Source organism: Phocoena sinus, chromosome 9, assembly GCF_008692025.1.
Source record: "Phocoena sinus isolate mPhoSin1 chromosome 9, mPhoSin1.pri, whole genome shotgun sequence".
NCBI classification, from domain to species: Eukaryota; Metazoa; Chordata; class Mammalia; order Artiodactyla; family Phocoenidae; genus Phocoena; species Phocoena sinus.
In genome coordinates, this window is record NC_045771.1 from 36,774,150 (window position 1) to 36,787,882 (window position 13,733).

Below are 13,733 nucleotides of genomic sequence, written 5' to 3' on the forward strand. Positions count from 1 at the left end.
TCTAAAATTTGTGTGGAAATCCAAAGGTCCTAGAATAACAACTTTTTAAAAGGATAGTGTTGGAGAGTTTCAAAATTTATTTTAAAGTTATAGTAATGAAAACAGTGTGGTATTAGTGTCAAGATTATCAATGAAATATAACAGAGAGTCCACAAATAGGGCTAAACGGGTCCCAGAGGGAGAAGAGAGAAGAGGATCAAAAATGTATTTGAGAAAATTATGGCTGGAAACTTCCCAAACCTGAAAGAGAAAAAACTCATATCTAGGTACAGGAAGCACAGAGGGTCCCAAAAAGATGAACCCAAACAGACCCATATCAAGACATAGCATAATAGAAATGGCAAATTTAAAGACAGCAAGAGAAAAACAAAGAGTCATATACAAGGGAATTCCTGTAAGGCCATCAGCTGATTTCTCTGCAGAAATTTTGCAGGCCAGAAGGGAGTGGCATGATATATTCAAAATGCTGAAAGGGGAAACCTGCAAACTAGGATACCCAGCAAAACGATTATTTAGAATAGAAAGGGATAAGAACCTGCTGTATTAAAAATTTTTTAAAAGAAAAGAAAAAGAATAGAAAGCGAGATAAAGAACTTCCCAGACAAGCAAAAAATAGTTTATCAGTACTAAGCCTACCCTAAAAGAAATGTTAAAGGCTCTTCTCTAAGTGGAAAGAAGTAAGGATCTACAGGAAAGGGAAGATCCCATTAGGAAAGGGAAATATATAGTAAAGACAGAGAATCAATTGTGAAAGCAACTGTAACTGCAATAAACAGTTAAGGGAGAATCATGCAGATGTAAAATATGACGTCAAAACACAAATAGGAGGGGAATTAAAAATGTAGATCTTTTAGAATGTGTTTGAACTTAAATGACTGTAAGTTCAAAATAAGTATTTATATTATAGGTCAATACATATGAACACTGTGGTAACCACAAATAAAAAAACTTAAAATAGATAGACAAAAATTAAAAAGAAAGGAACACAAGCTTACTACTAAAGAAAGTTCATCAAACCACAAGGGAAGAAACAAAAGAAGAAAAGAACAAAGCTACAAAAACAGCCAGAAAACAAGTAATAAAATGGCAATAAGTACATACCTATCAATAATCAGTTTAATGCCAATACACTAAATGTTCCTATCAAAAGACATAGAGTGGTTGATTGGCCTAAAAAACAAGACCCATCTATATGCTACCTATAAGAGACTCACTTCAGAGCTAAAGATACACACAGAATGAAAGTGAGAGGATGGAAAAGATATTTCATACAATGACAAGAAAGTGGGGGTAGCAATACTCATATTAGACAAAATAGAATTTAACAGAGTGTATAACAAAAGACAAAGAAAGGCATATAATGATAAAGGGATCACTATAAGAAGTTTTACACTCATTAACATATATACATCCAACAAAAGGGCACCTAAATATATAAAGCAAATAACTAACAGACATAAAGGGAGAAATTGACAAGAATACAATAATAGTAGGGGAATTTAACACCTTACTGACATCAATGGACAGATCACCCAGATAGGAAAAAAATAAGGTAACAGTGGTCTTAAATGACAGAATGGACCAGTTGGACTTAATAGATATCTACAGGACATTCCATCACAAAACAGCAAAATACACATTCTTTTCAAGTGCATGTGTAATGTTCTCTAGGATCGATCACATGCTAGGCCACAAAACGAGTCTCAACAAATTTAAGAGAATAGAAATTCTATCAAGCATTTTTTCCAGCCACAACAGTATGACACTAGAAATCAGTTACAGGAAGAAAAATGGGAAAAGAACAAACAGGGAGACTAAAACAACATGCTACTAAAAAAAACAATGGTTCAATTAAGAAATCTAAGAGGAAATCAGAAAATACCTCAAGACAAATGGAAACTGAAACACAACTTCCCAAAATCTGTTGGATGCAAAAGCAATTCTAAGAGGGAAGTTTATCACAATACAGGCCTTCCTCAAGAAAAAAAATCTCAAACAACCTAATCGTGGACCACCTAAAGGAATTAGAAAAGGAAGAACAAAGCCCAAAGTCAGCAGGAGGAAGGAAATAATAAAGATCAGAGAGGAAATAAATAAAATAGAGACCGCCAAAAATAATGGAAAAGATCGATGAAACTAAGAGCTGGTTTTTGAGAAGACAAACAAAATTGATAAACTTTTAGCTAGGGTCACCCAAGAAAAGAAGAGAACCCAAATTAACAAAATAAGAAACGAAAGAGGAGAAATAACAACTGATACCACAGAGATACCAAAAAAAAAAATAATAATACTATGAACAGTTATATGCCAACAAATTGGACAATCTAGAAGAAATGGATAAATTTCTAGAAACATACAACCTGCCAAGACTGAATCAAGAATAAACACAATTTGAACAGACTGATCACTGGTAGTTTAACTGAATTTGTAATTTAAAAGAACGCCCAGCAAACAAAAGTCCAGGACTGGATAGCTTCACAGAGGAATTCTGCCAAACATACAAAGAAGAGCTAATACCTTTCCTCTTCAAACTAGTCCATAATATTGAAAAGGACAGAACACTCTGAAATTCATTCTACAAGCCACCACTACCTTGATACCAAAAACAGCAAAGACACTACAAAAAAGAAAATTGCAGGCCAATATCTTTGATGAAAATAAATGCAAAAATCCTCAACAAAATATTAACTAACCAAATCCAACAACAATACATTAAAAAGATCATACACTATCATCAAGTGGGATATAGTCCAGGGATGCAAAGATGTTTCAATATTTGCAAATTAATGTGATACACCACATTAACAAAAGGATAAAAGTCACATGATCATCTCAATAGACACAAAAAGCATCTAACAAAATTTAACATCCATTCGTGATAAAAACTGTCATCATAGTTGGTATAGAGGGAACATTTCTCAACATAATAAAGACCACTTATGACAAACCCACAGCTAACTTCATACTCAACTGTGAATAGCTAAAAGCCTTTCCTCTAAATTCAGTAACTAAACAAGGACGCCCACTCTCACACTTCTATTTATCATAGTAGTGGAAGTCCTAGCCACAGCAGTCAGGCAAGAAAAGGAAATAAAATGCATCCATGTTGAAAGGGAAGAAGTAAAACTGTCATTACTTGCAGATGACATGATAGTTTATATAGAAAACTCTGAAGTCTCCACCAAAAAACTATTAGAACTAATACATGAATTTAGTAAAGTTGCAGGATATAAGGTTAATATACAGAAATCTTATGCTTTTCCATACACTAGTAATGAACTATTGGAAAGTGAAAGTAAAAAAAAAAGTCCCATTTAAAAATCACATCAAAAGGAATAAAATACCTAGGAATATACTCAACCAAGGAGGTGAAAGACCTATACTTTGAAAACTATAAAAAATTGATGAAGGAAAGTGAAGATGACACATAAACTTGGAAGTATATCCTGTGCTCTTGTATTGGAAGAATTAAGGTTGTTAAAAGGGCCATACTACCCAAAGCAAACTACAGATTTAATGCAATCCATATCAAAATACCCATGACATTTTTCACAGAATTAAAACAATTAATCCTAAAATTCATATAGAATCACAAAAGACCCCAAGTTGCCAAAGCAGTCTTGAAAAAAGAAACAAAAACAAAACTGGAGATATCACGCTCCCTGGCTTTAGACTATACTACAAAGCTACAGTATTCAAAACAGCATGGTACTGGCACAAAAACAGACACATAGATCAACGGAACAAAATAGAGAGCCCAGAAATAAACCCACACACCTATGGTCAATTAATCTATGACAAAGGAGACAAGAATATAAAGTGGGCAAAAGACAGTCTCTTCAGCAAGTGGTGCTGGTAAGATTGGACAGCTGAATGTAAGCCAATGAAGTTAGAACACGCCCTCACACCATGCACAAAAATAAACTCAAAATGGCTTAAAGACTTAAACATAAGACATGATACCATAAAGCTCCTGGAAGAGAACATAGGCAGAACACTCTGACATAAATTGTAACAATATTTTTTCAGATCTGTCTCCTAGGACAAAAGAAATAAAAGCAGTAATAAACAAATGGGACCTAATTAAACTTAAAATCTTTTGCACAGCTAAGGAAGCCATCGACAATACAAAAAGACAACCCACAGAATGGGTGGAAATATTTGCAAATGATATGACTGACAAGGGGTTAATATCAAAATATAATAACAACTCATACAATTCAATATCAACAGAACAAACAACCCAGTCGAAAAATGGGCTGAACACATGAATAGACATTTTTCCAAAGAAGACATACAGATGGCTAATAGGAACATGAAAAGATGCTCAACACTGCTAATTTAGAGAAATGCAAATCAAAACAACAAAGAGATATCACCTTATACCTCAGAATGGCTGTCCTCAAAGTCTGCAAATAACAAATGTTGGAGAAGATGTGGAGAAAAGGGAACCCTTGTACACTGTTGGTGGGAATGTAAATTGGTGCAGCTACTAAGGAAAATAATATAGAGGTTCTTCAATAAACTAAAAATAGATAACCATATGATCCAGCAGTTTTACTCCTGGGTATATATTAGAAGAAAATGAAAACAGTAATTCAAAAAGATAAATGCACCCTTGTTTTCATAGCAGCGTTATTTACAATAGCTGAGATAAGAAAGCAACCTAAGTGTCATCAACGGATGGATAAAGAAAATACATACACATATATATACATACAGGTATATACACATACATACACACACAATGGAACCTTACTCTGCCATAAAAAAGAATGAAATTTCTGCCATTTGCAAAAACATGGTTGGAACTAGAGAATATTATGCTTAGTAAAATAAGTCAGACAAAGATAAATACTATATGATATCACTTATATGTGGAATCTAAAAGATAAAACAAATGAATGTATAGTAAAACAGAAACAGACTCACAGATATAGAAAACAAACTAGTGTTACCAGTGGGGAAGAGGGAAGGGAAGAAGGGCAAGATAGGAGTATGTGATTAATAGGTACAAACTACTGTGTATAAAATTGATAAGCAACAAGGATATATTGTACAGCACTCTGGAATATAGCCATTTCATAATAACTTTAATGGAGTATAATCTCTAAAAATACTGAATCACTGGGCTATACACCTGAAACTAATATTATAAATTAACCATATTTCAATTAAAAAAGAAGACATTGTTAAAAGAATGAAAAGACAAGCCATAATCTGAGAGAAATATTTTCAAGTTATATATCAGATTAAGGACTTGAATGAAGAATAAAGAACTTTCAAAATTCAATAAGAAAATAGGTTTTTGGGGCTTCCCCGGTGGCGCAGTGGTTGGGAGTCTGCCTGCCGATGCAGGGGACGCGGGTTCGAGCCCTGGTCCGGGAGGATCCCACATCCGCGGAGCGACTGGGCCCGCGGGCCATGGCTGCTGGGCCTGCGTGTCCGGAGCCTGTGCTCCGCAGCGGGAGAGGCCACAGCAGTGAGAGGCCCGTGCACCGCGATGAGGGGTGGCCCCCGCTCGCCGCAACTAGAGAAAGTCCTCGCGCAGAAACGAAGACCCAACGCAGCCAAAAATAAATTAATTAATTAAATAAAATAAATTTATTAAAAAAAAAAAGAAAATAGGTTTTTAACATTTAAAACGACCCAATCATTTTTCACTATGCAAAAAAATTGAACAAACACTTCACCAAAGAAGATACTCAGGTAAACATTACTACTCATTAGGAAAATCCAAATTAAAACTTCAATATACTACTACACACCTGTGACTATGATTAAAATTTAAAAGCCTGGCCATTCCAAGTGTTGATGAGGATTTGGAGGAACTGGAACTGCAATAAACTCCTGGTAGAAATGTAAAACTCAGTATAAGTGCTTTTGAAAATAGTTTTGAAGTTTCTTTAAAAGTTAAACATGCACGAACTGTATGATCCAGCCACCCCTTTCCTCAGTATTTGCCCAAGACAAATGAAACATGTTCATTCAAAGACAAACAGGAATGCTCATAAGCAGCTCTAGTTGTAATAGCCAAAAACTAGAAACAACCAAGTTATCTATGAAAGGTATATGGATAAACGAAGTGTGGTATATCTTAATATAGTAGCCTACCTCAGCAATTAAAAAGGAATAAACTATCAATACAAGCAAAAAAATGGATTAATCTGAAAATAATTGTGCTGTATGAAAATAGTACATTATTCTGTATTATTCCACTTACATAAAATTCTAGAAAATACCCATTGATCTATAGAGATAGAAGTCACATCAACGATTGCCTAGTGGCAGGGGAAGAACAGGGAGGGTACAAGGAAGGGATTATATAAGGGGCACAGGAAAACTTTGGCAGGTGTTGGATCTATTCATTAATTTGATTGTAGTAGTGGTTTCATGAGTGTATAAATGTTAAAACTTACCAAAGTGTGCACTTTAAATGTTTGTGTGTCAGTTATACTTCAGGTTGTACACCAGTTATACTTCAATAAAGCTATCCCCCTGCCCCAAAAGGAGCAAAAGGAAGAAAATCTTTTTCCGCGTAGTTCCACGTAGTAGAACTTTGTGTCGCATTTCCTAATAGATAGTCCAGATGCTTATGTGACCAGCTTGTCTACACACTAACAGAATTGAGGGACTAAGGTATTAGTTCATATCTTTGATAATTAATTAACTATTGTTGTATATAAGGGTAACTAATTTTAATCTAATTTTAAAACTGCTTTCTTATTCTGGATTATTTCCACAGAGTTCTGGTTTTTTTTTTCCATCTCCAAAAACGTTTATTAGCATGATTAAAAACATTTTTTGAATAATGATAGAATTTCTAAACGTAAAAGAGTATCAGTGGCTATATCCTGTAACCAGTATTTGCAACTGGATGGACAGCTTTATTGCCAGTCTTCATTTTATTAAAGACAATCCATATTTATTGGTTCCATGTGAAGTCATGACTGTTGCTTTGCCTGAGAATGAGTCCCTCCTGCAATTAAGTATAAAAAAAATATCTTCCAGGTGAACCGGTTTGCAGGGCAGAAATAGAGACACAGATGTAGAGAACAAACATGTGGACACCAAGGGGGGAAAGTGGCCGGGGGCGGGGAGTGCTGTGATGAATTGGGAGATTGGGATTGACATATACTAATATGTATAAAATGGATAACTAATAAGAACCTGCTGTATAAAAAATAAATAAAATTCAAAAATTCAAAAAAATACATATATCTCCCATAATCGGAGTGTGACCTGCATTACTGAGTAAAGAGTTAATAAAAGTCCTCAAAGAGTTGGGGTTTTGTTTTTCAAAAACATTTTTTACACACTACAAAGAAATAATTCGTATTTTGGCTTTTAAAATTCCTGCATGATATTTAGAATGGCAGCCCCCAAATGTCCTCCCTTCACAAAATTGAGAACACAGACCCTCTTCCGGAGCATACATTCTTGGGGTGGACTCTGAAGACTTCAACCTCCACATGTTTATACTGGTTTGAGAACAAAGACAGCGTCATCCAGAATGTAGTAGTCTTTATACATGTCACCTTCACACAGGTATGGCAGTCTGGTGAAAGCTTCGATAACAAAACCAGCTTTTCTGAAAACTTCAGGCAGACTATTCACTTGTTCTTCCCAGTTCTATCCCTTGATTTTCAAAATTTCTGATGGTTTATCCCACTTGCCATCTATGTTTTCCACATAGGGATGAAAAGGTAAGACCAGACCAAGGATGACCCTGCCTCTAGTTGGCTCCAAGACGCTTCTGATATCTTTTAACAAAGTCAGGGGTTGATCACAGCAGTCCAGCAAATTCAAGCAGCTGATGATATCATACTGGAACCCTGTATTCTGCCATTCATTTTTACCAAGCACTCTGTATTTCTTCTTCTGAGGCTGCCATATTATAGTTTCAGACAGCTCAGTGGCATAAATTTCTTCAAAATGAGGGCTCATGATTTTTGTGACTTCTCCATCTCCAGCAACTAAATCAAGAAATCTGTGGGTTTTCCAGTCTGGATTAATTTTAAGCAGTCTCTGAAACTGATCTGGTGAAAACACAAACATTGAGCCTCTTCCTAGCAACCCATTGATAGATGTTCTAGACATAAACTGGCTAAAAACAGATGACACAAAACAGTGATATAATTGGATAAATAGCCAGCCCGATTTCTCAGTGCTGTTGTTTAGGTCTGTGTTCCTTGATCAAGGTAACTGAGCAAAGACAGCCTGGAGTGATTCGCATAGTTTCTCTCTGTTGCACACAAACCACTGGTGGTTCTTCCTGCTGCCTTCGGCTGCCGCCAGCCCACCCCGGTCCGCTCGTCATGTTCACGTACAGGGAGCGGGTGAGCGGGCTCCGCAGGGTCCACATCCTCCGCGCCAGCCACACGGACGCCGGGCTCAGACAGCCAGCCCGCGAGCAGTCTCATCGGGGGCCGCGGCCACTCGCTCCGGTCATCGCCGGTGCCGGGACAGGGAGGAGGACGCGCTGCCGCCTCCAGCCGCCGCCGCCGCCGCCCAGGATTGAGCCATCGCGCCAAACTCGCCCATCCAGCCCCTTCAGGGCAGAGGCAGAGGGTCTCCATAGAGTTTTAATATTCAGCAAATGATACAGTGCTGTTTATTTCTTTACTTGTAGTGTATCTCATGGTCATTTGACTCAGTTAATTAAATTTAATACATAGTTTGTTTCAAGCCGGAGATCAGCTTTTTAATAGAATCAATATATTATTAAAATTACTTTTGAGATGGTTAAAGTTAATGGTTGAAAAGATGTTTTTCATGACCTTAAAAGTTCTGGTATTTTGTTTTTACACATTTATAACTCTTTCATTATCCTCTTTGACTTCTTTGATTCATCTTTATTTCATGGTATTTCTTGTTTAAAGTTATTTTTATGTAAACCTGTTTTTTGGTAACTATAAATGTTTAAGTGAATATAAATATGACTAAGTTTAGAAATAAATCATCCCTGTAGGCTCTTACCCAAATAAAATTTCAAATAAACCCGTATTATTTTTAAAAAATATATACTTAAACATTATTTCTAATTCTTAATTAATTGTTACTCAGAAATATTTTTTTTTAATAATGACTAGAAATTCTTTGGGCTTAATTACTCTGAGATTTTTCTGAGTAAAAGTTTTGGTTGAATAAGTCTGTGCAAGTGGAATATTTATAAGGGAAAGGTACATAATTAAAGCTTGAATTATATAGAAATGCTATGAAATAGCTTGGTTTAAAATGTATGTAATTAGGTGGAGGTAATCTTAAAATTCTTAACATGCCTTGTTTTTCCCTTTCTGCAGAGTGTGTATAAATGTGACTTCCTGAATTTGCAGCTTCAGCAACCACTCCAGCTTGCACAGGATGCTATAGATGCCTTTTTGAAGCAGCTAAAAAACCCTATTGATTCTCTTCCTGGAGAACTTTTCCATGTGGTTGTTTTCTCTCTCCTTCTTTCCTATTTTCCATCACCTTACCAGCGATGGATTTGCTGCAAGAAAGCCCATGAACTGTTAGTGTTAAATGGTTTATTGCTTATCATCACACCTGATTCCTCCCATCAGAACCGTCACGCTATGATGATGAAAAGCTGGAAGATTGCTATAGAGTCCCTGGGCTTTAAACGTTTCAAGTATTCAAAATTTTCACATATGCATCTGATGGCATTTAGAAAAACCTCCCTAAAAACCACAAGTGACTTGGTTAGTAGGAACTACCCAGGGATGTTATATATTCCTCAAGATTTCAACAGTATAGAAGATGAGGAATATTCTAACCCTTCCTGCTACGTTCGATCAGATATAGAAGATGAACAGCTAGCATATGGTTTCACAGAGCTCCCTGAAGCTCCATACGACTCAGATTCTGGAGAAAGTCAATCCAGCTCTATTCCTTTCTATGAGCTAGAAGATCCCATATTACTTTTAAGTTAATATAAAAGCAAAAGGCCCTTTCAGTCCAGACTCCTAAACTTAATTGCTTACACTAATCAGAAATACTAACATGAACTCAGTACTTAAAACCTGCTTTGCATAGAAGAAATGCAAAGGTTTACAGAGTTTGCTATTTTTTTCTACTTCTGGATTTTAAAATTTATTCTTATATAGAAAGCTTAAAGTTTCATGCAGAGTGACTCCTGTCATAGCAGAAACCACTGTTATTTTAGCATTTAGCACTAAGATATTATAGAAAGGTACCTTTTTCTCTTTAGTGCTATTGTGAAAAATGAAGCATAATTTGCTATGTATTTTTCTTATTTTCATCTTTTCAGTGTTGACTTTAAACCATTGCAATGAGAAACTAAGATATGTAGAAAGCTGTAGATTGCACTTTGATGACTCACAAGTTAAATGTGACAGAGATAGATTGGTTTAGTAGTTTTGTGATGCACTTATTCTTTTTTCTAACTAAATTGTTACCTGTTATAGAAAGCCATTTTGGCTCAGTTTTGTCTGATGATTGAACATTCCCCAAACTTCTTGGAATTGATAATTCTTATTCTTTCTTGCTTGCTCATTTGGCAGCATCAGACATTGGGGAGATATTTCCCCCAAAGTATGTATTCTAATTTGATTAGCATAGTACAGTAAACACCATTGCCAAAATAGAGTTTTCATATCTTTCTTGTTGATTTGGGCCTTGGTGTAAAGTATATTTAACGGTGAGAATTCACTTTTACTTTTTTACATTTAGGTTTCATTTACAAAATTTTCTATTTAAGCAAGGAACAATATAATACTCAATACTGACCCGAAACACATTTGTGAAAGGGTTTGCACTTGTAAGAGAGCTTATGTTCTACCTAGACCAACCTTAATAGGGTCCTCACCTTTCCATTAGGAGGTGCTGCACTACAAGTCTGGAATTATATAGAAAAATTTTAAATTAACCCTCTGCTGGTAATCTCATAAAATGGTTTTGACGTTTCGGTATTCTAATTTCTATCTAAATCCTAGCAGAAATTTTTCTTTGAATATATAAACCATTAGTTGGCTGTGGGAATTTTCCCTTTCCACATTGATAAATGCCTTTCTGTGTTTCTGAATCAGAAGCAAATGATTAAGGAGAAATATATGTCCAACAAGACAAGATTAGTTTAAATGGCTAAGAACATTTAGTCCACATTGTCTTGTCAGCCAGCAATTGTCATGTAAACTATCATTTTTAAGAGTGCCACTGTGTGGATTTTTTTTCAAGTGGTTATTACATTAAAATTACCTCATACTGAGGTTTTTGCACTGAAATATCACAGTTTCAGATTTCATGGTTAATGTTGTGTGTGTGCGTTTTTAAAGGAAATTTGCATTTTCAATAGTTGATCCTAAATTCATAAACTGAACTTCTTTACTCTGATAAAAGTGTTTTTGTGCTTATTGTGAATTGCTGTAGTTAACTCTGAATGTCAAACTTTATTTAGAAATAAAAAATTTACCCTTTAAGATATAAATGGTTGAGTGTGTATACCCAATATTTCAAATTAAATTTCACATTCTAAATTAATGAAAGTAACAAGACTGTAATTAACCTAAAAGTCAGTTGAGTAAATGCAATAAATATTGGTTGCTCAAATATGCCAGAAGTAACTTGAAGTTTTTCGTTTACTTTCAATAGCATAAGATTACTTAATAATAAGGAATAATTAGGACTTTCTTTCCAATTAAGAACTACAGGTCAAGTCTTGTAACTCGCCCAAAAGAAGAAAAAAAACACTGTGTTCAGGGTAACATAGAAAAATGTGTGTTGTTAGTACCTCCTTTACCATACGGTCCGTTTTCTGTGATTTGGCTAAATGCTATCTTAAAGGCAAAGAAAAGCAACATACCAAACAAAAGCGCTTTGAAAGTAAATGAAAACAGTGCTTTTGAGAGGCTGGTGTAAGTATTGATATATGACCTTGGAGTTAGCCCATGTGTTACAGCTAAAATGTTGGTGCTATAAATTCTTCTGATTGTTTACAGATGTTGATTCTGCTTATGCTCCAAAGTGTGCATGATGTATTTTAAGTAGTACTTTAAAGAAAAATCTCTTTATAAAAACCTATACTCTCACTTAGTATAAATTTGTTTGGATTTATAAATCTCATTTGTTACTACTGTAAATTCATCTTCAAAATTAGGTTGGCGCAGGATTTAAACTAATACGTATTCCACCAAAGCCAATTCAACATATAAATGTTAAAATATAAGCAGTCATGTGGCTTGGTGCCAGATTATATATGTAATGACACAAGAAGTTATTAGAGCCTTTAATACTGTATGGGTACTCTTGAGAATGATTTTGTTTGGATATGAAGAAGTTAAGGGGCGTCCTGTCACATTCACAACAGTATTCTCCAAAATAATTTGATGTTTCAAAAACAAATGATCATTTGCTTGGTTTCTTCAGGATTATGACTAGATCAAGTGGTTTATATGGTAGTTGCCAAGTGGTGGGAGGTGGCTTACCTGAAAATGTATGTTTGTGTTTGTTGTATTTTTTCACATTTTGTGAACAAAGCACATTTATTAAAAATTTTAAATTTTCTAATATTCCTTGTCTGTTATTTACGAACTGAAAGTTTTGTGGTCTTGACCTAATCTCACTAAGTGATTTCAGAATTGGGAAGCAATTTAAAACTTAAATGACTTAGAATTTTCTATCTGGTTTCATCTAGTCCAGTCCCTTAATTTCATAAATTCATTCACTGAGATCCAGAGAGCTCAAGTGACTTATCCATTATCATGCTATTTACCGACGAACAAGGACAACAAACAACAAATTATAGTTCATTATATGTCAACTATATCATACCCTGCTTTTCTTGAAAGTTAATTACATCCAAGATAATTTACCTAAGTATATCAGTTATTTTAGGGCAGCAGATGGCTTTCTCATAATGTGAAAGGGTTCTTTATTCATTAAACAGATATTTGAATTCTACCAAGTGCAATATGCTGGGGAAACAGCAGGGCTTGGTGTGTTCTCAGTCCCCTGCTTTCATTGGAACTTACGATCTAATGAAGACAACAAGCATTCTACATGGAGTTAACATATGTATTTAGGAATGATTGCCTACTGATCCTATACCTTTGCTCCTGCTTAACTTCCTTAATTTGTTTCCTAAATAGAACAAAAAGAGACAAAAAAATTTTAAAACACAACAAAAACTGTTTAGCAAATCACAAACACATTGTAGATAAGAGGGATATATTGTTCATCCCTCCAGAAAAGTGCAAACTGAAAATTCTAATCGTTAAAGGCAAGGAAAAAATGGAATTGAGCTTTTGCTCCATTTTCCCACACTTTTTGAGCACAGTGCTGCAATGGTATTCGTCTTCAAGAGTCCACATACTAGGTAAGTAGAATGTAGACTTAAGATCTGGCTCCTTCTTGGTGTTGGAAATTGTTAGACAGCAAAGGTGAAAACCAAATACCTCTAAATTACTAGTCCCAAAAAACAATACAAACGTTTATTACAAAGAATGTTTGTATTATAGTTTTTTTATTCGTTCCAAAAACTTGATTTGCAGTAACTTGCATGATAGTTCACAATAAAAAATTCATGTCCATGATCAACTGAACACAAAGCTCCCCAAAATTATTAGTGGTGGCCTATATTACATAATACCCAATAAACAAGCATGCTACAATAGCTAACAAATTAAGACCTCTAAATGTTATAAAAGGAGAGAAGTATTAGGTTTTCTAAACCCTATTTTGTCTTAGAGATATTCAAACCTTAATAATTGGAATCT

General features: G+C 35.0%; 1 protein-coding gene and 1 pseudogene across 1 annotated transcript in view; one reads left to right on the plus strand and one right to left on the minus strand.

Moving 5' to 3' along the window:
• BMT2 (base methyltransferase of 25S rRNA 2 homolog) overlaps window positions 1–12,521 on the plus strand; it is an 86,881-nt gene extending 74,360 nt beyond the window's left edge. Inside the window, exon 5 of the mRNA XM_032643675.1 lies at window positions 9,303–12,521. Within this exon, the coding sequence (XP_032499566.1) occupies window positions 9,303–9,932 (630 nt within the window). The 3' untranslated portion in view covers window positions 9,933–12,521. The remainder of the gene's footprint in view (window positions 1–9,302) is intronic.
• On the minus strand, window positions 7,169–8,561 carry LOC116759666 (annotated as a pseudogene).
• Window positions 12,522–13,733: the final 1,212 nt, after the last annotated feature.